General features: G+C 38.8%; 1 protein-coding gene across 2 annotated transcripts; it reads right to left on the bottom strand.

Annotated features, from left to right (window-relative positions):
- Window positions 1-368: 368 nt before the first annotated feature.
- Window positions 369-25928, bottom strand: OGA (O-GlcNAcase). Of its 2 annotated transcripts, XM_060125332.1 has the most exons (16): window positions 25622-25928; window positions 22216-22267; window positions 21665-21762; window positions 19988-20118; window positions 18194-18365; window positions 16909-17007; window positions 14912-15196; window positions 13099-13257; window positions 11645-12258; window positions 11080-11254; window positions 7616-7701; window positions 6567-6671; window positions 5786-5871; window positions 5312-5504; window positions 3936-4095; window positions 369-2502 (listed from the first exon to the last, which is right to left on the bottom strand). In XM_060125332.1, the coding sequence occupies exons 1-16, from the start codon at window positions 25818-25820 to the stop codon at window positions 2366-2368; spliced, it is 2751 nt and encodes a 916-aa protein (XP_059981315.1). In that variant the 5' UTR covers window positions 25821-25928; the 3' UTR covers window positions 369-2365. The 2 variants fall into 2 exon arrangements, with proteins under 2 accessions (XP_059981315.1, XP_059981316.1); XM_060125333.1 differs by lacking the exon at window positions 13099-13257.
- Between the last annotated feature and the right edge of the window lie 1326 nt (window positions 25929-27254).

A 27254-nucleotide genomic window follows, 5' to 3' on the forward strand; every position in this document is an offset into this window, starting at 1 on the left:
AGACTCCCGCCTCATAATTTGGGCTACGCCCCCAACTTTCACCTTCTGACCAAATTATCAGGCAACTGTGTTCCTTATTCTATTAGGTGGCAGGAACTCACTCACACTAGCTGCCCTAATTTACCCCCAGGTTATAACTGTGGCAAGAGGGTGGCTTAGCCGAAGCCAGTCTTTTGTTTTGCCTTGAAGAAAATATGGAAAGCAATCTTTTAGTGGAGATGGAAGTGGGAGAGAACTGCCTTCAAGATCCAGTCCCTAACTTGGAACAGCTGTGGAAAGGAGGAACACTTGCTCGGGAATGCAAGGGCAGGAGAAAAGGTAAGAGGCAGAAACAGGAAGGAGGTTTACACAGTACACGACCACACACATTCACTTCAAGTTTTATTTTGCCTCTTGTATGGTCTTCAGATGGTTTTACAGTTCGTTTTCTACAGGAACTGAGCTGTGATCTAAACAATCAATGGAATACCACCCAACCGTAATAAATAGTCGTAACAACAGAAGATAGATAGCATAGCACTGAACAATCCTAGCGGCGTGGACATGTTTCATAGTTAGCTCTGTGACCAGAACACCAGCCAAACTTATTAAAAGCCAAGATAAAGCTGCAGCAAACTTGCTAAAAATCCTGATTCCACAGGATGACGACCATGGAATGAATCCTCCAGATAAAATGCTAGAACTGTCCACTAGTGTACAAAATGTACTTAAAAACCAAATGACATTAAGCCGTTTTAAACAGTATCTTGTAGCGATCTTCCCTTCATCTCAGCCCTTGAAAACGCAAACTTGGTTCCCCTCGTCCAACATACCTTACATATCCTGCTATCAATTGCAGGTTTCTAACCCTGAATGTGAAGAGGCCTCCTTTGTTCATCTCACCCATTCACACTCACAGGCTTTGGTTGAAAGTCACTAAGTACAATGCTTTACAAGACTCTCTTTTCAAAGCCCACACTGATGGAAATCTATGAAAGAAAATATGTTTTAAATTTCCTTCTCCTTGACCCTCCCCGCTCTCAGCTCAAAGTTAAACTGCTGATACAAAACTGCAGGGAAGCAAGATAACAAAATACTGTTAACCATCTATGGAGAAGCCAGCCAGCCATGATTAAAAAAATGAATCCTGCAGAGATTACCTGCTAGCCTCATGCTCAGAACCCTTAAACACACCAAATCTAAATTAAAATACTTGAAAGCTTTCAGAACCTGTGGTTAAAGGAAAGAGAAAAGGGTAACCGTAAGTCATTGGTTAAAGTGTGCTCATTCTTTTAAATTTGATATAAACATGCAAGAACTAAAGACTCTGATTTAATAAAACCAGTAGTAACAGGTCTTGAAATTAAAGGACAACTGACCTGTGCGCAAATGGGATCAATCAGTCCCTGAACCCTACTTGCCAGAAGTCAAAACTAACATTTCACATGCTGACCTGAATTGAGGTTAATTTCCAGAAGTGACGGCACTTTGCAACAGACTGAGTCCCATGAAGTTAGACTCTGGTACCCAAAGTGGTCATGGCCTAGACCTAGGTGGGAGGCACTTTGAAAATAATAAAACTTCTAAAAAAACAAAGACAAAAGTAAAGAAAATACACTTTCCACTGATTTACATATTCAAAGTGCCATCTTGAATCACACCCTTTCATTTTCAAAAGGAAAATTACAAAAACAGTAAACACAAAGGATAGTCAGGTTACAGCTAGTTTAGTTTATATACAAAATAATTTACAAGTTTGTCACTTTTAGGCTTTTGCCACAAACAACTGCACATTTGTCCCTACAAAGCACAATATGCCTGAACCAATAATGGTCACGAGACAACTGGCCAAGGCTTTACAAAAAGCAGAAAAACCGCCCAAATTGAAATCATTTATTCAGCTTAAACTATGCCATAACCATCCCACTCAGACTCTCCACCCTGAAGCCTCTGAAACCAAATCTTTCTCATCTTTGCCATGTCCCCAAAGAATGAGGTACATTTCATTTAATAAGCCAAGGAGGATGACAAATGATTTTGATTACTCTTAGGTAAGAAATGCAACCACACTGGATGCAGAAAACAGTGCTGACTACATTTATTGAAGACCCCCTCCCTATAAGCCCATGTAAGAGGTCTCAGCACCTAACACAAGACCCAATAAGGAGGCCCACATCTTTCATACAGGATTTACAGCAATACTATCTTTTTCCAACCAGCGAGTAGTCTCTAAGCATGATGAGTGAGTTTTACATAGTCCTCTTTGTTTCCAATCTGAATTAGCCGATCTGTTGCCGCTCCAGAGGCTGAGCTGTATGAAGACCCCAACCACCACCCACCAGGTGAAGTGAAGAGACTTCCCAACAGTTCATAGTGCCAACAAACGTCACAGGCTCCGACCAAGTATAACCACATCCTTTGGAAATCCTTCCATTTTTGCAATTTCAAAACAGCCTAACTTGCTGTAAAATTCCAAAATTCTTTTATCATCAGGTCTCACTTCACAGAAAGCCCCTCGAGAGCCTAGGGGGGAAAAAAAATCAAAATATAAATGTCACTTAATTTGTAGAATTATGAATATGAATTGTAATTAATCTCTAATATATTTCAAAAAGATCATAGTACTGGCTTATCTATACCAGCCTCTAAATTTCATACTTTTTAAAATTTATATCAAAAGTCAATATTTATATTCATCAATACTGCAGTGATAACTACCTTAAAGTGATGGATATGTTAACTAGCTTTAATATGGTGATTATTTCACAATGTATTTCAAGTCATCAAATTGTACACCTTAAATATATACCATTCTTAATTGTCAAATATACTTCAAAAATTTTTTTTTTGCATGGTAACACTCTTCCCCAGAAAGAAAATCTTTTGGCACAGAGGTTGTAAGAAACCTCAAGGCAAAGGATACCTCTGTTGAATGTTATATTTATGTAAAGTATCTTTGAGGGATCCACAGGGCAGAGACTATTCCAGCCTATGTCGCAAGCCAATACAACCAGAATGTGTTTTATATGTTAAAGACATGCCTCATACACCTGCATGATTCAGTTCCAAGCACAACAGTGAGAATTATACTTTCATCGAACAGAGCTGTTTAAATTATCCCACAAAGGGGACACCACTGAATCAAATGATATAAAGATGCAACAAAAGTGCATCCTCACACATCAAGAACCCTCTAATTAGTGCTCAACAAGCTGCCCATTTTTGTATTGCCAAAGGCTAAAAAGTTGTTTTTGTTTTTTTTACAACTTTAAAAGGTTGTTTAAAAAAAGAACATGCAAGGCTTCCCTGGTGGCGCAGTGGTTGAGAGTCTGCCTGCCGATGCAGGGGACACGGGTTCGTGCCCCGGTCCGGGAAGATCCCACATGCCGCGGAGCGGCTAGGCCCGTGAGCCATGGCCACTGAGCCTGTGCGTCCGGAGCCTGTGCTCCGCAACGGGAGAGGCCACAACAGTAAGAGGCCCACGTACCGCAAAACAAACAAACAAAAAACATGCAATGGAACACTGTATGTTGCCTTTTTAAAGCCTAGAATACTCAATATCTGGCCCTTTACAGAAAAAGTTTTCATACCACTAAGGTACAGCAAAGTATTTTTGAAGGTTTAAGTAACAAACTCAAAAAACATCAGCAACTCTGAATTCCTAAATGAAGTCTTCCCGAGGTTCGTTTAATTTTCAACTATCATTTATAAGTTTCCTAGCAAAATAAACGTACACTTCTCATTTAATTGGGGCTCAAAAATAAGCATTCATAGTGTAAAAGAGCAGTATTTTTCAATGATTAATACACATCCAATTCTTGCAGCACTAATAATTCAGAAGCAAAACCATAAATGGTGGAGAAGGGAATGTAAATTCACTTCTTTCTTTTTATCCTAAAATAGAGTCCTGTCCCCACATAACCCAAATACCAGCAACTCTACAAATATGTACTCACCATTAGCCTTCAGTGAAGACAGGAGGCAAGCCATCATGCTTTTGGCTACACTTGGATCAGTTACTTTTTTGTGAATATCCATCTTTATCAGAGAGGGGAAGTTGGCAAGGAAAGTTTCTGGCAACACTTCCTGCTCTTCATGGAAACTCAACATAATTTTCTGTAAAATTTAGGAAGAATCTCTTGACTTTCAGTAGCTACTCATTATGAATCCATATATCCCAACTACAGAACTCAGTAACAGGAAAAGGAAAGCAATATTCAATAACTCTTCTGGTAATTATAAAATTACCACATGCAGAATTAATTAGCTTATAATTCTAGCTGAAGCGTTTTTATTTTTTTAAGTTTGTTTAAATGTAATGTGGTATACTGGATTGGATCCTGGAACAGATAAAGGACATTAGTGGAAAAACTGGTAAGTAAGGTGAGGAGTTTATAGCAATGTACCAAAGTTGGTTTCTCAGACTTAGGACAAATGTAGAAAATGGGTGAAGGGTATACTGGAACTCTGTATTATCTTTGTAACTTCTGTACATCTAAAATTATTCTAAGTAAAAAATAAATAATTCAAAATAAAACAATTTTTTAAAAGTTTGTATTGCACAAAAATGTGAATGTATTTAACACTACTGAACTGTACACTAAAAAAATATGGTTAAAACAGTAAATTTTATGTTATGTATGCTTTACCACAATTTTTACAAAAAAGTTTATAAGAGACACACTGGTTTTTCTTCATAGGTTCCTATGCTGAGAACTGTCACATATGGAAAAACAACACATCAACAGCTCAATCACTAGCATGCTGCAGTCATGTCGATGAAATCCCAAGTAAGGGAGCCTACTCCAACCCAGCCTCCTATTACATAGAGACAATGTCACAAATACGAGTCCAAGTATATTCTCTAAAAGTATTCATTGAAAATAAAAATTATCCTCAAGAAGAAACTATTTTTAAAGTTCATTCCTATTAGTTTTTAATTACCATGAGAAATGCATTATTGAGAAAGTAAGTTAGCTTCATTAGCACACAAATGAGAGATTTTTAATTACCTAAACTTGCCCTGAGTACCCAAAGAAGAGACCATAACATCCTTAAGTTTGGTGCTTCAAAACAGAAAGGGAGGGAGAAAGAAGGTTCTTTAATTGTCTATGTTGTGCTTTTACTTGAGAAAGTATTACAACAATGCTTCCAAATCAAAAACCGTAGAGAACAGTGGAAAATACCATGCTAATAAGAATAAGCCCTAAGAATTCTTCTCTGTAAGAAATTTAGTAAGCACTGGGATTTTAAGATATATCTGCTTGCTTTTTTAATAAGTATTTTATTTTCTAAAAAACTACCATTGTATAATTCTAAATCTGTGTATTACCTCAGCCTCAGAGAGTTCTTTGTCACCATTTGGTTTGGTATACTTCTCCTGCATGAAGGGAATCCAGGAAATTTTACATTTTTTAATGAAGGGGGTCACATCTACAGTGCCCAGGGCATAACCACATATGCCATCTTCATCTTCTAGGACAAAACAGTAATCCAGGCTGAGGGAAAGCAGCCCTCCTACTAACCTGCTCACAAGAAAAGAGACCAGAGTGAGTTAAGTTACTAACACAAAACATTAGAATTCAGTGATGTAAGGCCCAATACACTCGAATGACAATGCGTGGAAACTACATTCGATGTAAATACAAACTGAAAATATACACATATTAATGCTCAGATTTTATTACAACTAAAGTAGGACTTCTAAAAAACTCTATTTCCAGTCAGCACCTCCCCTCAACCTGATAAACCTGGCTATGAAATGTCTACTCCCAAATCCAACAAATCAGAATACTTCATCACATACTTGTCTCCAATAAGGTCAGGCTGACTTTGAAAAGGTAAACCGACTCCATCGTCATACATTTCTCTGCAAATCTTGTACACGGAAGCCTGAAAATATAATCTAGTTAAGCAACACATCAAGAAAAATGGCAACAGAATTTAACAATATGACTCATAAGTCAGAATGGACTTCTAGAAGAGGGAGTAACAAAACGTTTGGCTTGTCATAAATATCACCTCTGCTTTGTTAAATAGAGATTTATTGAGTCATATTTGTAAAGCTAGTAGAAAACAGCATGGTTATAGTAAACAGTGAGAATTGCTTTGCAGGGGATAGTTTTAGACAGTAAGTAGTAGATTCAAAATCCAGCAAACTATGAGGCTGAGTCTCTCTCAGTTTTCTCTACATCCCAAATGTTTAAAACATGTTATTGTCTTTAAGCAGGCATGCTTTTTATTTCTATAGCTGATTATCAAGCAGCCTGTAAGCACTTCACAACTGAAAACTGCAGAAAATATATAGGAGAGAATCAGCTGAGAACAACTGATCATTCAGACATCGTTCAGTAATTCCAACTGTGAATACATTTCATCTGTTTTTTGTTTTTTTTAAAGAACTGACACGAGATGTTGAGTCTAAACTCCTTCAGCTCTTCTTTAAACATCCCATGTTCAATGTTTTAGTTAAACTTTCTCCATCTAAAGTTTTAAGACACAAAACTGATTCTTTTAACCAGGGAGTTCAAAGGAAAGGATTAAGTGTTCACCATAACCATACACCAAGTTGACAGGTAGATGATTACCTCATCTTTAGGAAAGTATGGTCTGATAGTATAAACTTTGGAGGTCGGAGTCAGTGGGGGTGGTTGAAAAAAGAGGTCATTTGCCCCATCAATTGGCAGCAAACGCTGTGGGAAGAAAAAAAAGGGAGATGATCAGTGTTGGAAAGATATTTACTTTTAATGAGTGTGCACTGCAGATTACCAACTTAACATTAACTGGCTACTGCAGGCAGACCTAAAGAAGAGGGGTGTGCTATGCTTTACTAATAAAAACACCTCTTTGCTGGGGGAGGGGAGTGCTTCTGAATAGAAATTACCCAAACTGAGTTACATAGCTTTAGTGACATACTACTGGGGATTTAAATATACAGTAAAAAAAAATTCTATTCCAATTATGACAAATCTATCTTTTAAACCAATCTTATATAGACCATCTCTCACTAAAAGATGGCAGAACAGACTGTCAGGAGGAGAGGTTTGGTCTGAAGAGGGTTATCTGTCCAGGAGACGCTTTATCCCCAAAGCAATGCGCTTCAGTTTGCTGTGCGCAGCAGAGCACCTGTTGGGGGGAGAAAAGTAGAGCACGTGAAAGTCCATGAACAAATTCCAAAACCAAATAAACTTCATATTTTGTTCAAATTTTCATTCCTGGACTGTTCTTTCAAGTATTACTTATAAAATAATTGGGAAAATATCCAAAAGCCCTTTCACTGTTCATTTGCATAATCATTCATCCTTTTTGCTCATGGAGTTTCCACTGGCAGACAAGCATGCGCGCATTGTGCATTGCGGGCGCAGATTAAAATGCTGTGCGACCTGCAAAGAAACAATGTGAAGTGTATACCTAGAGCCGCTGCGCTTCGCAGGCGCGGGGGGGAATTGGCAGCATCTCCTTCAGAAATTACTGCGAAAGAGGAGGAAAATTTGATTTAAAATCCAGCTATGTAACTAATTGAATTTGGGACTAGAAAGCCTTCGGCAGACCAATCCTTCCAGCCATCTGATGCGCAACATAAGGTTTCTCATAAGACAAAGAAAACGTCAATTCAGTTGTGAATTCATATTGATACCTGGAACTCTCCTGCTAGACCACCTCTAAAGGCCCAGGGTTCTTGGTCTCCAATTAAGAACTGTGCTGAAGAATGACTACGACACCCTGTTGAGATCAGATCCAAGCGGAGAACGTTACGAGAAAGGGGATTTCCTGGGGTCTCAAACGTCCAACAAACTAACAAACACTTTGTGGAAACAGCTCTCTAACAATAATCCAGGGTTTCAGGACAAGGCTGTGATAATAATTTTTTTTAATTTGTAATGGAATTTCAATACTGATGTTCCTTCCTCTGATCAATGAATAATCATTCTTCTAGTGAAAGAGTTCTACCCTTTCTTAAATTATTGGAAGGAAAAAGTGTCAAGTTTGTCTGGGTCACACTTATATATTCCCTAGGTACAGCTGTAAAAATCAAGGCAGCTGCTTGCTCTGTAGCAAAATTACAGTAACTTTAAAGTTAAGTGAAGTGAGATTGATGAGACATTTTATTATCACAGCCCATGAAGGAATTAAACTTGTCTGAAGTCACATTTTACATTTTGAGGAAGGGTACAGGGAAGGGAAAAAGGGGGGAAAAGGGGTTAATCTTGTCAGAAAACTAAGGTCAGCAGAATAAGTAAAAGAAATTATTCAGTAAGTTGACAATGAAACACAATGAGTACTTTTTCTTTTTTTTCTGACAAGGACAATCCAAATTCAGACTTGGCTAGTAACAGTAACAGTCTGACAGATTCTGAGAACTAAGGAGAGCCAATTGATGCTCCTAATTTGTCCACAGCTAAAACATACTTTCCTTGAAAGTATGACAGTATCTGGCTCCTCTGATCAACCACTATCATCTTTGCAGTGCACTTAGCTCACACATGGAGTGGCAAGCTTTGAGGCCCAAAAGTCAGCATTTAAGGTCACCACTTAACCAACTCCACAGGCAATAAAGGAAGCTAATAATAAGAGATAATTAAAAGCAAATTATAATTGCCTTCCATAGGCAATAAAGGAAGCTAATAAGATAATTAAAAGATAATTTGGAGGCCAAATCAAAATCACCTGCCTAGTCTTCTGACAAGATAAAGCAGCGCAATATAGTTCTTTTCCAATTGAAGACAGCATTCTACCTCCTGTTCAAGTTAACAGTCTCATCAGTACAATACACAGTGTGCTAGTCAGACAGTCCCAAAGCAAACCAATTTTTTTGTTGACAATTCAGGCCCATTAAGAGATTATATCCAGGGTTGTCATTTTTCAGGGGTAGGGGTACTTAAAAATATATAATGTAATATTTGTAAAATAAATATGAAATAGGGGGTCAAAATTTAGGTTATGAAGAGAACCTGCCCCATTCCATAGCTCAGTGTAAACTTACACTGCAGGAAAAAACTACACGTCTCAAACTTTAAGATGAGCCAATTTCCCCTACCCCCCACTTTGAGACTACAACATAACTAGCACTTCCAACTATTACAATAAAAAGCTGCATGTACGAAGAGCTGTATAAATGAAAACATGGTTAATGCCTCAGTCGCTGCGCAAACGTGACTTCAGTTCATGCCTACTGCCCTTAAATCTACCTGAGCTACCTCACAGAACCTTTTAAGTTAAACTAATTAATCATGACGCGCTGTGAACATCTGCCGCTGTCCATCCAATAGTAGTAGAACTTGTGCTGAGGATTCTCCCATCTGTACACAATGGGGAAGAAGATAATAGAAGTCGTTAGTAATCAAAAGTACTGCATAGCCACATTCTTTAAAGGACTGAATGCCAGCTGGACTGGAGACTAGAGGAAAAGAAAGGGTACTAATCAGTAACTCCCTGAAATTACTGTAGAACCATGAAAATACTCTCTTTGTCGTGAGCTGTTGTAAAGCTATGTGGATGCCTAGATGATTATTTAAAGCTTCTAAGATGCTCTGACCTTGAGACTGTACAACAGCTATATACAATCTGGGAAAGCTGCCCCCATAACTGCACAGTACAGAGGTAAAGCCTGAGAGGAAAAAGCAGCAATACTGTATATAATCAAGAATCTTTAGTAATTCTTGAATTAAAAGCTGAGTATCAAATGTTTTAAGCAACACTTTCTCAAACTTAATAATCCGGATTACAGGTTCGAAACTTAAGAACTTCAATCCCTATAAGGGTTAATTTTATCCTCTTGGCCAAAAGCCTGGAAGGCAAATGCCATCATCCAACAATCAATACAGAGGTTTTTCCTAAGCCTAAGGGCAGACGTGTATCGTAGAGAAGAGGTATCTTGGAGCCTTTTAACAAGAGGAGGTCAAAATTCTCTTTTACCTGTTGTGCTACATATACAGGAACCCAAAATTCTCTATTTTCTTTTTCCCCAATTCATTTATTCATTTTTTATTTTTGGCTGTGCCTCATGGCTTGCGGGTCGTGCCCGGACTAGAGATCGAGCCCATGCCCCCTGCAATGGAAGCGTGGAATCCTAACCCCTGGACAGTCAGGGAATTCCCTCTACTTTCAAATTAACAATGAGAGACTCTATTTTTAGCTGCTAATTAGTTGTATCACAGGAAAAATTTCTTTTTATATTTAAGAGTCCAAAAGTATATATGCAGAAAGTGAGAAATCTCTTTGCTACTACTCCTGAGTTACTCTAAGCTCACCGTGTTTCACACTTCTATTTCACAGCCAAGAGTATGTAACCCATCATAGTATTTGTGACTACTATGAAAACTATGACATGTCAGTTAGCCTTGCTGCCTGCTGTGTGCTATGCATAAGTCCATTAGATATTCCTTATAGCTGGATTGAAAACCTGGAAATGAAATGAGATCCCTGGAGAAACTTGGCCATGCTGGTGCTTTTTACCAAGTTTGAAAATTAAAAAAAATAAAAAACAAAAAATCACTGTTTTCCAAAGAGAAGTCCATTTAATGAAGCAGAGTTTTCAGGGCATTGCAATTTTTATCCCCTGCTAAAACCAATTACTTGGTAGAGACATAAAGAAAAAGCTCTGTGAAATAATACCAAGTAGCACCAGAATAGCCTACCACTAAAGCTCGCATGCGCACAGGGCTGGGAGGATGGCTTCCTCTTTCCAGGCCCCCTTAGGTCATTTCGGCAATTGTTCTGTTAAACACAGCATTGATGTCATCAAGACACAGCAAGCAGCAGAGAGCTTACAGAGTCACAATTCATAGTGTCTCATCTCCAAATCAGATAAAAGTGGTATACATGGTTCCATCCAGGAAGCATTCAGTCAGAGCAAGTTAAAGTCAGTACTTTCTAACACATTTTCAAGATATTTATGCTGAATTAGCCCAAGGGAGAAAAATCAACGTGCTCGGTATATTTACTGAGGCTTGCACCTCAAGTCTGTAACAATGGGTACACCTTTGAAATCTAGGCAAAGAATTTAAACTCCCTATATGTTTTTCTCCCTGTGGGATAATGTCTTTTTTTTTTTAAGGGACAATGTATCTGAGGAGAAGAGATTACTCCTGGAATACCTACCTAACCACTGTACAAAAGACTTCACCATAGACATTATACTCTTGATATCCCAAACATAGGAGTACATGTCATAAAGGATTGTCCTGTTGGCACAATTGGAGAGCCGAGTGAACATGCCCATCACTAGTCCGCACATCTCTTCAAACTTGGCTGCCCGCGACCGCCATTCTTCAATCTATTGAGGATCAATAAAAACACTCAAAAAATTGAAAGTTTAACAACAATCTAAAACACAGTTTATAAACTAAGCTGTTTATGTTATCAGGTACCTGCAAATTTATACTAAACATTAAAGAATCAATGGGCTTAAACTTTTAAAGACAAACAATAAAAGTTTGTCTCCCCAAACTGACAAATATTCCTAATAGAATCAATTTTGACTTTCCTTCATTCTTAGCTACTATAAGGTCAAACTAAGAAACTGTATATATCAGATTCAGCAGAGTCCGTACCTACTTTACAGAACACATTCTAAGATGTGGTCAATTCTCATTTAAGACCTCCCCTGTATCAACAGCATGGGGACCATCCAGGCCAGAGAAACAGGTAAATTAAGCATACTCACTTTTTCAGAGTCTTTTCCTTTACAATTGACACTGACAACACTGCTATTTGCTCGAAGCCACTGGAACTCCCGTAACATCTGCGCTCCTTTGGGTCCATGCTCATAAGGAAGGTAGAATAGGTCAGCAAGTAACTGCAAATCCTCCAGAGTTACTGGTTCTGCAGTGTACAAAGGCTTCTCATTTGGACCAGGCACAAACTGCTCCTTGTTTGTCTGTTCATCAGTCTGCATCGGGGCAATATCACTAATGCAATCTTCCTGCATAGACATCTCTGGAGATTTTGATTCAGCTATGCTCTCTTTATCAGTGTCCATTGGTTTCAATTCCTCTGCCATTTTAGCTTCAACAATTTCAGTTAGTATTTGATTGTCATTCTTGTGGTCTGTCTCTTCCTGTTTTTCCACTACCATGTCCATGGGTTCCTCATCTGGCTGTTTCTTTTCTTCTTCCTTGGTCAGAGCTGTAGGCTCACCACTCAAGGCTGCTCCCTGGCTCATAATGGGCTCCTGGTAAACGGTTGTAACTACAGTTGTGGCATTTAAAGAGGGTGCTGCAACTAGAGGAGTCCCATCTACTACATTTGCTTTAGCCCCACTGTGTGCAACTTGCCTACCTATAAAAACAAATTGCCAGAGATAATCAGAATTAGAAACAGAACAAATTAGATCTAGAGAAATGTTTTCTTCTTACCATATCTCTAACTAAGAGCCTCAATTTGAGATTCCAAATAATTTGAGCCCCAAGAAAGTACAATTTCTCTAAACCACTGGGAGGTGGGGAAGGGAAGAGAGGAGGGGAAACACAGATCATAAACATGCCAACACCTATTACTTTCTTCTCTTTTGAAGCTCTGTATTTAAAAACCACTTCAAAAAAAGATATTTTAAAAACAAATTAGCAGGCTTCCCTAATGGTGCAGTGGTTGAGAATCCGCCTGCCAATGCAGGGGACACGGGTCCGATCCCTGGTCCGGGAAGATCCCACATGCTGCGGAGCAGCTAAAGCCCGTGCGCCACAACTACTGAGCCTGCGCTCTAGAGCCCGTGAGCCACAACTACTGAGCCCGCGTGCCACAACTACTGAAGCCCACGCGCCTAGAGCCCGTGCTCCGCAACAAGAGAAGCCACCGCAATGAGAAGCCCGCGCACTGCAACGAAGAGTAGCCCCCGCTCACCACAACTAGAGGAAGCCCACGCGCAGCAACAGAAACCCAACACAGCCAAAAATAAATAAATAAAATAAATTTATATATATATATATTAAAAAACAACTTAGCATTCCATCAAAATAAAAGCTATTTAAGACCAAAAGTAAAATTAAAAAAACCTTATCCTCTAGATTCCTAAATTTCATTTTGCTTGGCAGGCCTATAAGAAGACACATTACAAATGTCCTTTACTTTATGTCGCAAACAATGTGATCCAACCCCCTTACAAAGAAAGGCCAAACTCACTGCTGTACTGATGAGGTACGCCAAACTCCTGCAACCATTCTGTTAAAGCTAACTTTAGAGCCATCTGTGGACTATAGAGTACATCAGTTTCTATATCTTCATCACTGCCTTCATTTTCTAACTTTATCTGGATCGACACAGTACTGTCTTCACTATCAGCTGCAAAAAAGAGAGAAAGAGCACAAAAACAGTTTTCATTACAAAACACTAATTGTTACAGTAAACCCAGAGAAGCAAAGAACTGGAACAAGAACAAACCTTAAGCATAATATGCAAACACAACCAAGACCCTTCACTGAACCACTTCACCCAGAATAGTCATCTAAATGCATTGCTAAATGTAAAATTCCAATTGAAATATTAAACATTAACTTTAGAATCACTGGACAAGGCAGTCATAAATGTCCACTTATTATCAATTATTGGGAATGCAAGGTTAAAGGCACTATACTTCCCATAAAGAAGATTCCCTACCCTTCAGGGGTTTATAACTTAAAAAGGCAAATAATTATGAAAAAATAATGGGCACATTAATAAATGCATTGAGGGGAGAAGAGAAAATTGATAGAGAGCCCACATATGAGCACAGATAATAAGCATATAAAAGAACCAGGATAGCGGTAGAAAAAATTAAGTCTGAACTCTCTTTGGCTTGGTATTCAAATCCCACTATTCTTAGCTTTCCTTCTTATTTCCCTGCACACAGGCCAGTCTGGCTAATATCCACTAGTCGTTAACATGCTTCATGCTCTGCCTTAAAAGAGGTAGATACTAACAGCCATGTATACAGAGAGGATTGAGATTATATCCCTAACTCTGTGTTTTTTACTGGGGAGAGGGGGTGACAATGACTGAGTCTTGAAGGGAAGCATTAATTAAATAAACAAAACTGGAAGTAGGGGTACAGAACTGAGAAACAGAACACAACTTTCAACTACATACCACTAAGCACCATAATGTGACATTTCAATACCCCGCAATGGGCCAAAATTCAGGTAACTTGAAATTTTCAGAGTCTAGTATTTTCATCTCTAGCCCACCAACCCTTTAATGCCCTGCAGACTTTACTCATACTTCGACCCAGTGTAAGTAACTCCTCCTCTATGAAATCATTTACCAGCACTTTCGCTTAGCAGAAGTTATCACTGCCTCCTGTGTTCCCCCTAGCACTCTGTAGATAATTATCTCAGCACTTATCATTCTATAGTACAGTTGCCTATCTGCTTTATCTAACACCAGACTAAATTCTTTCAAAATAGGGACTATTTTAGTCTTTGCATCCTTAGTGTCTGATAAATAGGTGTTTAAATGTTAGTGAATAAACAACTAGTCAGCATTCTCCTACTTGGAACTCAATTAGGAATTTTTCATAAATAAAAATCAGTAAGCCAATGTCTAAAATGAGAAAATGTCTCATAAATGTAAGCTGAACTTAAATTATATATTAAGTAACTCAGAGAATATTTAGCCATCTAAAATACACCATTTAATAAAATCACCTGAAAACACAAATTCAATCAGAATTATTCAAGGGATAACAGGAACACTAAAAGACTACCTTGTCTAGTTACTCAGACTTGAAAGGCTAAGACACATTTTAAAAACAAAGAACTGAGGCCAAGAAGTTATTAAGTAACTTGTGCAAAGGCAGTCCAAGCAGCCCTTTTTCTATCATATACAACTCATTCACAGGACTAAACAACACCTTAAAAAAATCCTCTTAAATCTTGATGACAAAAGAATGCATACTTGCCAATGGTTCTACTTAATCCCAACTCTCCTCCCAAAGTCAAGAATTAAGTCATCTACTTACTCATCACTACATCTTTCCTCACTCCATTCATGTTTGACTTGTACCAGGTGGCAAGGGTGTGGATAGCAACATAGTTGGCTTCAAATTCACAATTTGGATTAGTCAAGACTCCTTTTAACCGCGGGATCAGTTCTGTAGATCTTCCTTTGTATGGGCCCAGAAATAGTCTCTTCTGATCATAATCATTAGCATGAATGTTATCCCAGATTACTGGAGCTCTCTTAATAATCTTAGAAACCTCTTCAATGGACTCTACTGGAATTTCTTTAGAAACAACTTTGGGACCTAGAAATAATGACCACCATTTATTAAAAGACTCTCACACAAGACAGTGGCATGGACATATATACACTACCAAACGTAAAATAGATAGCTAGCGGGAAGCAGCCGCATGGCACAGGGGCGATCACCTCGGTGCTTTGTGACCACCTAGAGGGGTGGGTAGGGAGGGTGGGAGGGAGGGAGAGGGAAGAGATATGGGGATATATGTATACATAGAGCTGATTCACTTTGTTATAAAGCAGAAACTAACACACCATTGTAAAACAATTATACTCCAATAAAGATGTTTTAATAAATTAATAAATTAAATAAATAAATAAATCCTCAGAGGAAATTTTTTTAAAACAAAAACAACAAAAAGATTTTTTAATCTTTTAAACAAAAACAACAACAAAAAAAGCTGAGCCTTAACCAGAACATTTTGTTTTAATTCTCTTTCTTTTACAAAGTACACATTCTTCACTTAGTATTAAAAATATCTTTGAGGTTTTATAAAGCAGAAACTAACACACCATTGTAAAGCAATTATACTCCAATACAGATGTTAAAAAAAAATCTTTGAGGATTTTTCAGTGAGTCTGAGTATCAGTTACTGGTAAACAATAGATCTGTAGGGATCTGGGCTAACAGGTATTGGTCTCAGCACTAGGAGAATGCTGTATTTTATAAAATGAAAGCTGTAATGCTGGATTGACAGTTAGTAATCGATGAGCTGTATTAGCTTTCATTCTAAGAATTAAGGGCAGAAATCCTCCCAGGGTTTAGGTTAATTAGACTTTGTCTAATTGAGGATATATTATAATGGTAAAAAATGGTTAACATGGAAATTTCTTTCTTACTGATGTATCACTTTGCAGAAAGTTACCCAAACCTTAAATATTCCTACCTTTTAACCACTAATTCTATTTCTGAGAATCTGACCTGAGGAAATGTAGGGCAAGGGGAATAAAGCTGAGTAAAAGGACATATTGCTGTGTTATTTTAAAAAGAAAAATTGTTATGAAATATAACAAAGGAAAATAATTATATGCAGTATATTTTGAAGAACCATGTATGAGAGTCTTTTTTTTTTTTTTTTTTTTTTGCGGTACGTGGGCCTCTCACTGTTGTGGCCTCTCCTGTTGCGGAGCACAGGCTCCGGATGCGCAGGCTCAGCAGCCATGGCTCACGGGCCCAGCTGCTCCGGGGCATGTGGGATCTTCCCGGACTGGGGCACGAACCCGTGTCCCCTGCATCGGCAGGCGGACTCTCAACCACTGCGCCACCAGGGAAGCCCAAGGCTCAGCTTTTTAAAAGTATCCAATTAGGGGCTTCCCTGGTGGCGCAGTGGTTGAGAATTCACCTGACAAAGCAGGTTTGAGCCCTGATCCGGGAAGATCCCACATGCCGCAGAGCAACTAAGCCCATGCGCCACAACTACTGAGCCTGCGCTCTAGAGCCCGAGAGCCACAACTACTGAAGCCCACGCACCTAGAGCCTGTGCTCCGCAACGACAGAAACCACCGTGAGAAGCCCGCACACTGCAACAAAGTGCAGCCCCCCCCTTGCCGCAATTAGAGAAAGCCCGCGTGCAGCAACCAAGACCCAACATAGCCAAAAATAAAAAATAAAAATAAACTTTAAAAATAAATAGAAGTATCCAATTAACCAGAACAACCAACTCCCAAGGTCCTAGTTAATTAAAAGTTTTACTGTCTAAATCTTTTAAGACTTACCTGTCCACAGCACCTCAATTCCAGGTAGGAGCTTTTCACCCACAGTCCTTAAGTAAGGAGACTGAGACACATTTGGATAACAGAAAGTGCCACAATATTCTGAATGTAGGGGGAAAAATTAATCAGTAAAACAGTCAGGAGTGAAATGGTCATGAGTGTTTGAATAGGGATAAAAATGTCTACCAATTCTAAATTATTTTCATCCAAATGATAAAAGGCCTCCATGTTACGTCCCAAAAGAAGTAAACTCAAGTGGGTAGTTCATTTATGACTCAACTTAAAAAAAAAAAAAGAATCAAATCATAAAATCTGATATTCTTCCTCTAGTATTAGGACAGATCAATCCTTATGGTCCTATGGTCACCAGAAATACAAGTTTACTAAAGAAATAATTAGAATTTTTAGCATTTTCTACATAATTCTGAATTGCCTACATTTCTCAGTTACAATAAGAGGCCAAATAGACTGGATTCATAATATCATAATAGAAAGAATGCAATATTAGGCTCCTGGCTATTAGTACTCAACTACAATTGATTATAATTTGCAGTGAATTAAGTAATTACCAAGTATGATCTTATTAAACACTGAGTATTCACATAGTATCAGACCACTGAGATAAGGCTCATGGCTCACAATACTCTTAAGACAGACATATACACAGTTAAATAAATCAGTCTAAAATTTCTTAGAACTTTTTTAACTCTTCCTGAACAAGAAGTCAAAACTAGGGAAGTTTTCTTATAGGCTGAATTTTGAGAGGCAAAAAAAGAGAAAAAACATTTTCAATGGAAGGAACCAGGGAGAGATGAGAGGGGGAAAAAAAGAAAAAGGGAGAAAAAATTATTAAGCTTTCTATGCTGACTACTGGAAGTTAAGAGCCCAGATGGGAGTGGGAGGAATGAAAAGGGATACAGATATGCAAGTGCAGAAAAAAGGAACAAGTAGGAGGATATGAGAAGTGACTAAGTTAAAAGCAATGTAAATTTGATTTTTTCTAGCTTTCATTTTTATAATACTATCCCCTCCTCTAATCCTGAACATGTAATGTTCATATACTTCTAGTACCAAAAAAAAACATAAAATCTTTTGCCTATTCAGTTGTCATTTATTAATTCCTAAAATCTCTCCAATTTAAGATGTGCAGAAATATCTTCTAGAAAAAGAATTCCTACCTTTATATACCAAAGGGAGAGGGGACAACACAATAAAGCCCATACATGGTCTTTTGAAAGTTATATATTTCAAGAAGACTAGTTAAATATAAAGCTATTATATACAATACCTGTGGGACAGAAGAGGAAAGTTTCTGGCTCTCCTAGGTACTGATAAATTTCATTTGTGATGGAGACCTGGGCATGGGCAAAAGAACTGAATACCTCTTTGTCAGCTGCACACATATTATGGTCAATATCATCAAAAAGCAAGGCAAATGACCTGCATCCAAACTGAGAAACCTAGGAAAAGAAAAAAAAAAAAATAAGATGCTTTACCAGCTCATCTTACAGAGTAAAAAACACAGGATTTCAAATATTAAAGTATATACTTAATAGTTATACTTAAAAGTCAAATATTTTCCTTAGTAGAATGTTCAATGCCAAGCCACTGCCTTTATATTTTCTATGTTAAACAGCTAGACAGTTTTGGGACCCATTTTTTCATTTGGGTTTGAATGCAATATGCCAGTATGTCTAACAAAGCTTCTATAATGCAGCTTATCCTTCTACCTCCTTCAATGCCAACTATAGAAAACCAAACAGAAAAAAAAAAAAAACCCGTGAACAATAACTAAACTCTAAGACATGACAAACCCAAGTCACCTGTTCCAATCAAGATACACTGATGCTAATTAATTTCTTTGCACATTTGCACATAAATCTAGGCCATCAATCAGAAAGACCAACATAGTACAATATGATCAAATAGGTAAATAACCTTTTAAAAGCTTATTCACAGAAATTTAACTACTTTAAATTTTTTTTTTTTTTTGGCCGTACCACACGGCTTGTGGGATCTTAGTTCCCCGAAAAGAGACTGAACCTGGCCCCAGCAATGAAAGCACCAAGTCCTAATCCCTGGACCGCCAGGAACCTCCCAAACTACTTTAAATTTTTTACCAGCCATTTTAATGCCACCAATTATATATATATATATATATATATATATATATATATATATATATATATATATATATATTTAAAGGCCGCACTGCGTGGCATGCGGGATTTCTTAGTTCCCTGACCAGGGATCGAACCTGCACCCCGTGCATTGGAAGCACAGAGTTGTCACCATTGGACCGCCAGGGAAATCCAATATAAACTTTTGCTTAAAGAAACATATACAGGGGACATCCCTAGCGGTCCAGTGGTGAAGACTCCGCACTTCCAATGCAGGGGGTGTGGGTTCGATCCCTGGTACGGAACTAAGATCCCGCATACCACATGGCCAAAAAAAAAGAAAAAAGAAACATATATATATTTTAAAAATCAGCACACTTACTTTACCAAAAAACATGTGCAGCTTTTATGTTAAGTAGAATTTAGACTCCAATCAGGTTCACCAACAGCTTACACGTTTACCTAGTTTTTCTTCTCATTTTGGGAAACTAGCCAACCATGTCCAAACTGAATTACATCTCTTGTCCATATAACTGAGTGAACCCCTATTTCTATAACCTCACTCAGAAATTCAGTCAGGCACTCAACAGAGTTTCTGGAAATGTGACTCTGGACCACTCAGAATTTCCTGGAATCTGAGGTAAGTCTCCACCTCAAGTCTATATTAAGAATCTCTGGGAATGGAGCCCATAAGAACCCTTTTAAGCATCACTTCTAAGCACTGTTTTAAGGCAGTTCTTATGCAAACTTAAGTTTGAGACGCAATGGTACCTCCAGTAAAGCTCTTTTGACTCACTTTAGAAAATATTCCTCTTATCAAAAAAGTTAAAGTAAAAAAATTTGTACGGAAACAAAGAAGTACTATGAATTTGGTTTCCTTTTTACATCATAAAAGCAACTCAGAAAACTTTTAGTTTCATGTACTGATTCAGGGAAAAATAATGAAAAAGTAAGGAAATTACCTGGTCCAGTTTGCGTTTCAATGTAGATACTTCCTTGGGGTTAGAAAAGGTAATATCCAATCCAGGTGAGATAGCATAGATGAACTCTATCTCATATTCCCGTGCAGCAGAGATGAGAGTCATAAGTTGCTCTAAAGAATAGAGTCCATGATTTAAGAAAGCACCACAAAAACTAAAAGAGGCTTCACCTTCAAACTGAAGGTTATTTTCTCCAATTTTCAATGAGTCAAGGAAAAAAAAAAGTCCCTTAAATTCTACAAAATTGTCAGGTCCAATGTGACAATACGTAATGGCACAAACCTGATGAGATTTAACGTCACCCTGAACTCAATAAAAGCATTGCCATTTCTCAAAAATACTGAATTAAGCATCAATTCTCTTACTGAATACAAAACATTTTTATTTCCTATAGTATTTCAGAGGTATGCTTTTGTTTTTGCCGTCTCTGTACAACTGGAATTCCTAAATAAATACATCTACATATGGCAACTTTATAATTTGGAAAAAAAGAAAAAATGTGTTCTTAAGAACCCGGGTTAAGTGATGGCCTTAACAATCTTGACATCTTTGTAACTACAAGAAAAATATTCATCACAGTTTTAAGTCTCTAAAATGTGAAAGACAATTTTCCTAAGTAAATTGACATTCCATAATGTCATAATTCCATAATTCCTAAGTAAATTGACTATTCCATACCACAGGATATATCTTTAAATAACTTTCAGTGATATCTCAAAATAGTCATTTGACTATATTTTGATCATATTAAATTTCATTACCAGCATCACCAGAAAATAATCAAGTTGAAGACACTTAAGTTATATAGAGTAGTAAACAACAACACTAGATCGAGTTTTAATTGCTCTTCATATTTTAAGAAAACTTTCTGCCTTCAGTGCCTTGACTGGGCTCTGTAACCAGATATCTTGTTAGCTACCATTTAATTCAAAGTATGAAAATGTTCCCCCATTCACTCAAGTCCCCAAAGAAAAGCACCACTTGTCTAATTTACTTCTCTTATTTATGAACTTTATGTAACTAACTCGACATAAGAACACATGTAACAAGGATAGTTCAGGATGGCTTTTCACTTCAGTATAGGCCCAGACTAAGGTGAGGCCCTTCTTCATTTTAAATAAAGACAGGACCAGTAACAGAAATCAAGTGGTCAAGACCAAGCCATACTTGAGCCTGAAGCAAAAGGATCAGTAGTACTAACCCTATCTTTATTTAAAATTTTGGTATTTTGTTCGTGGATTTTTTGCATTAGTTCTGGTTTAAAAAATGGATAATAAAGTATTATTTAACTTGATTACTGATTTTTGGAGTCCTTTAAAATTTGCACTGCCGGCAGGCCCCTCACTTGCCTTGCCCTAGGCCTAGCCCTGCTTCAGCACCTCTTTGTCTAATGGCCCACTGTTTAGTCCACTGGCAGAAGTTAAAAAGCACAATTTATGACCACAGAACAGGTGAAGTCAGACTGGCATACCTGTAAATCACACCATGGCTACACATTGTTAGAGTTACTCTTTCAATATGCACTAACACACAGAGTAACCATATAAAAGAAAACTACCTACAAAGTGAAAGTGGAATACTTAATTCTTGCACAACTACATTTAAAATTTAGCTGTTTTCTTCATGTACTCAGAATATATGGATTAAAAAAAAGATTACCAGCTTCCTCCACTGAATACATCTCTCGCCAAAACATCCTATGTTTGTAGTCATCTTTTGGAGCATACAGATATGTATTTAATTCCCATTTCTGGAGCCTTAAGAGGAGAAAAAATTACATGTATATAAACAGGCAACATGTATAACCTGTAAATCTCACTTTTTTTCCTTTTCTTGGAGCAGCTCCGTCTCTTAAAAAGCTAATATTCTGGGGCAGTAGCTTTTAACTTTTTTGTAATCCAGTGGAGTTGTAAAAAATTAAATATTATAAGGAATGTCAACATATTATAAACAGTCTTAAATAAAAATACAACAGTTCTGAGTAAGACAGATGAGCCCAAAACCTATCCAGCTGTCCCAGGAAAGTTTGAGAACCACCGCCTTAGGTGAAGAAGAGGAAAAAGACCAAGGTAAAGTAACTTCTGCAACTGAGAAATCATCAAACTGCACCTGGCCTATTCAGTGTATTTCCTCAAACAAAAGGAAATGTTAAAAAAAAAAAAAAAAGGAAATGTTAATTAAGACTCTCCTTCACATAATAAAAAAATTACCTTCTAAAGAGTTCTTTTCTCTGCTCCATAACCCATGGTCTTCCATAAAATCCTAGATCCAAAGTAAGAATGAAATTATAAGAATGTGATAAACTATCTACTGAGAAAAGCAGGTTACAATACATACAATACCACTTTGTAAAAAATATGTACAATATACAAAGATCTGAAGGATGTTTAGTAAAACATTAAGGTATTTTGGGGTGATATTTTACAGTGATTTTAATTCCCTTTTTGCTTAGGTAAATTTTCTGATTTTTCTGCCATGAACACATTATTTATGTGATAAAGTCATCTAAAAATAACTAAACATCATCTCTTTTCACTGCCAAAAAAGACTAAATATATTTAAATCTAACTTTTAAAAAGATTATCTCAATCTTACAGTGGGGAAAGGGGAAGCAAAGTAACCACAAACTGCTAATAATAACAATTACTACCTAGAAGGGGAGTTAAACCACTTTTAGAGGGGGAAGGGGTGAAAACAAGTAAGGTAGGGAAAAAACCAGGGACAGAATTAGAAAAGAATCTGATTCATCTTATTTTATGATGGCTTTTTTTTTTTTGGTTCCCAAAATTATAAAAGGGACCCAAAAAATGCCTTAAACTACACTCAACAAATTCAACATTGGAACTGGCCCAAACAGGAAACTCTCAAGCAATCTCAATTCCAGAGCAAATGTATATGAACAACTGAAAATTCAAGAACGTGACTCACTCCAGAGTATCCTAGATGGGGGCAAAGCAATAGTAATGCACACTGAAAGAAACAGAACTGCAGAATGATGACTTAAGTAGTGGTATAAGCACCAAACTGGTATTTTGAGCTGTGGCTTGTGCTAATCACACCTTACAGCTTGCCTAACCTTTATTTTCCACCTGCCTCAGTCTAATCATCTGCAAGAGATAAGGACAACCTCCCAGGAGTATCATAAAAATGGTTCAAATTGTGTTTTGAACACATAATGTTCCTTACATACACACACACACACAGAGTTTAAGAAACTAACTCAAAAACCAAAATTTCTGAACAGTAATAAGCTCCACTCTAGATAGAATGGTTACTCTGCACCACAAAGACAATGACAGGCCAAAGAAAAATTCGTTACATACTTATACATGAAACTGTGGCACTTTCAATCTGGACAATTCAATGGTTACTCTCTTACAGGTGATTTAAAGTATTAGGTAAATTTCACAAGTCTTTATAGCTTTCCTACAACACTCTGCATTATCATTTTTCTCTTAAGTAGTAGGCATTAAACTTTCCTTTAGAGCTGCTTCAACATGAAAAAAAATTTGTTTTTTCAAGTGACTAACACTTTAATCTTCAGGAATCCTAACTTTGCTCTTTCAGAGTAAGGTTCATGGTTTTAGTTAATTGGCACCGCAAAGAGGAAGCAGTGCTGTTACACATGAGTTAAAATCAACAAAGGTCTGTCCATAGAACGTGCAACACTATTCACTTCATTAAACTGAACCTAAAATGAACTGGGGGCTTTGGTGATTATGATGTGTCAGTGCAGTTCATACTTGGTTTAAAAAAAAGTCTTAAAAAAAAAAAAGAATTAACACTCAGGGTAGATGTTTTTAGCAAAACTTTTGTTTCACTTTTATATATGTATACATATTATATATGTGTGTGCGTTTGTTGGATTGTGATGTAAAATGTACTTTTTAGATCAAAAAAGTGTGCAGGCCACTGTAGTTAAATTATACTGGCAAATAAAAGCACAAATTAACCTCAAAAATAATAAATAAATAAATAAATAAAATCAACAAAGGTTTGTGAGGGAAAGAAAAGCAAAACAAACACCAAAAAAATATCAGGTGCTCAGTCACCAAGAAAACATACTAGGGAATTGGAAGGAGAAAAAATGACAGATAAGACAATTCTAAGTAAACTAGTTCCCTTTTAATACTATTCTGAAAAACAAACCAACTGATCTAAACCACAACTAACTTTTCTCCATAATTACTGAAGGTGTAATGGACAGGCAAGTTTCCTTAGATTCACTTTAGTCTAGCTCTAAAATTTCTAATCCCCCAGCACTCCTTTCCCACCCTCCACCCCAAGATCTTACATAACAAAGCACAGATTCTAGCTCTATATATACATCAATGGATAAATCAAACAAAGCAATCATGTTTTCATAAACACTGACTCCAGTCAAATACACAGGCAGTTTTCCATTCTGTTTTCCCGAAAATTCTGCAAGACAGTTAACTTTGCTGAATCGTTTCATTCCTTATGGTAGCTGCCAATTAGTCTGTTCTCTCCTACAATCAAACTTTATCTAATATAGCATAACCACCACCCATCTTTCAAATGAATACTCCGTGAGTACCAAAGCTCTCAACCAAGAGGAAAATCCTTCTTTCCTTTTCCACATCTTTCTGTTTTTTCCATAAAGACCAGTATTTTCTACAGTGTTACTCCTATGCACACCACATATAGGGGAGAACTAATAAAGTATACAGCTAAGAAACCCTGGGTCAGCCAAAATACTTCAGAAAGTTCAAATACATGCTGTACTCCAGAAAAGAGCAATAATGAAACTGATTCATGCTTAGCTTAGAATGCACAGCCGAACATTTGTTCATTACATTCATGAACTGTGATACAATCTTCTGGTCATTTTCCCCAACCACCAAAAAAGTCCATCATTCCTTTTAAATGGAAATGGGAAGGAAGTGAGAAGGGAACTTTTACACCTCTTCTGCAGTCACTAAAATTCCGTATTTCAGATACTATTAAAGTCGAAGCTTCATCCCTCAGAGACAAGGCAGAGTAGTTGGCAAAGGGCAATTTTCTAGGCTGCAAATCAATCTTCAAAGGGTGGGGGGTTCGGGACTGGCCAGCAAAAAAACAAACAAAAACACAAGTACAAACAAAAAAACACAAGAACAAACAAAAATTCTAAGCAAAAAGGAATTTGTAAAACTGTAAGACGACAGTGCTTCTCTTCACTCCAGGAACACAACTAGCACACCTGTACGGGTAGTCTTTTTTCTAAAGGGTGGGGACAACAAAACTACACACCTCTCTCCATTTGAACACAAACCACCCTAGAGAACAACATACCAAGGTACAAAGACGTAAAACTCAGAGCCTAAGACTAGGCTCCTTACACCGCTTCCATTGGAGCATGCCTGGCTCCAAGCCCGAGGCGGGTGGGGTCAGGCTTGTTAATAGCCAGGAGGGAATTCGACGCCGTTTCAGAACGCGAAAAAAGACCTGCCCATCCTCTCGCCTCTTCCCTCATTTCAGCAGGGTCAAATTTCAGACCCAAGGGAATAACCCCCTTTTAGAGCCCCCTGCCCCCGCAAAAAGGAAAGAACGTATTACTACTGGGGTGGAGAGGGAGTGAGGACGCTCTTGCCCAGCCCGCGCCACAACGCTCACCTTCCACCACGCCACAGAGGAACCTCCGAGCCCCTCCTGCCGCCCCGGCCACCGCTGCTCCCCCGGCCCCGGCTGGGTTGTCTTCTCCAGGGGCTGGAGCTGCCTGCGGCTCCAACGATGCGCCCGCGGAGGCGGCAGGGTTGGAGTTGAGCTCGCTCTCCCGCTCCTCCAGCGCCGCCTGGCTCTCCTTCTGCACCATCCTCCTGCCCCCGGCCGCCGCCACCTCTGCAGATCTTCCTCGGCCTCCGTCCGTAGGGCCGCCGGCCCGGAGAGCCCCAGAAAGGGCCTCGGCTTTAAGCGCGCGCCCCTCCGCTCTTTCCCCTCCCCCTCTGCCCTTCCCCCTCCCTCTCCGCAGGGACCCTAATGCCCGGATGAGAAGGGCGGCGGCACCAGCGCGAGCCCTTTGTCAGCCGCAGCCTCAGCCTTAGCTGGGGAGCCGGAAGCCTAAGCAGAGAGCGAGGCTGCGACCTCTCGTTCCCTGGAGGCAGATGGCCAAGGCTCCTTTTCTCGTTCTCAGTTAGCTTCTGCTGCCCTTCCGATAATCCTCGTACTCCCGCTGCCTCCTCCCGAAGCTCCTGGATCTCCTCTGCAGCTGCCCCTACCTCCCGCTTCCTGTTTATCCGCAGTGCGCCTGCGCCGGAGACCGGCTCAGACCGGTCCCCTCAACCCGACTCCCCCGCCTTCTTTTGGGCCAGCCTATTGAGCTTCATTCGGTAGGGGGAAGTAGAACAGACAAGCCGCGAAAAGCGGAAGGTAATGAAGGCAGTGAAATGTACCATTTGTATGCTCGCCACCCTCCAGAACGAGCCAGACTCCCTGGAACGGACCATTACCCCACCCGAAGAAGGGGAGAATGGGAGGAGGCTGGGTTGGGGCAATAAGGATGTGGATAGGGCGGGGGTGGGTGAAAAAGAGAGGTGTTTACTCTCTCAATGCGCAGGCGCGGAAATCAAGCGTCTAGTTCTTAAAGAGACAGGAAGAAACTGACCTACTTTCTACTGAGATTCTTCTGACAGGTTGGTTCATTACATCAGCCCGACCCAGGCTCGGTTCTATGAAGACAACACTCCAAGAAGCTCAGCTTACTCCTCTGCCGTGAAACATTTCCCCCTACCTCCAGCTTGGCGCTAACCCCTTTTAAAAATTAAATCATTCCTACATTCCTTCATTCAGCTGACACCTATTGAGCTTGCCCCGTACTGGCCTCTTGGGCCACTATGAGCTCACAGCATGGTGGTGCAGACTAGCGAGTACACACATAATACCCACACGGTGTACCCAAGTGTTGTGGGAGTTCAGAGGAGGGACCGACTTCATCTTCCTTTGGGGAGAGGCAGCGGCCATGGCTTCACTTTCGAGCTGGGTCATAAAGGTTAAATAGGAGTTAGCCAGGTTGAATAGGGGGGAAGAGAAGAGAGCACTTTAGGCAAGTAGAGTACAAATGTAGGAAGGGGCGAAAAGGCCTGGCCTGTTTGGGAATGGGGAGTATGAAGTGTGTGTAAAGGAGAAGTGGGACCCCTTGGGCTTCAGCATAAACATCATTTCCTTGTGGAAGCCTTCCCTGGGCCCTAGATGGGCTTGGGTCCCCTTGCTATATGTTCTCAGGGCTCCCTTTGGTTCTGTCATAATGCAC

This window comes from Lagenorhynchus albirostris, chromosome 16 (genome assembly GCF_949774975.1).
Source record: "Lagenorhynchus albirostris chromosome 16, mLagAlb1.1, whole genome shotgun sequence".
Classification (NCBI taxonomy): domain Eukaryota; kingdom Metazoa; phylum Chordata; class Mammalia; order Artiodactyla; family Delphinidae; genus Lagenorhynchus; species Lagenorhynchus albirostris.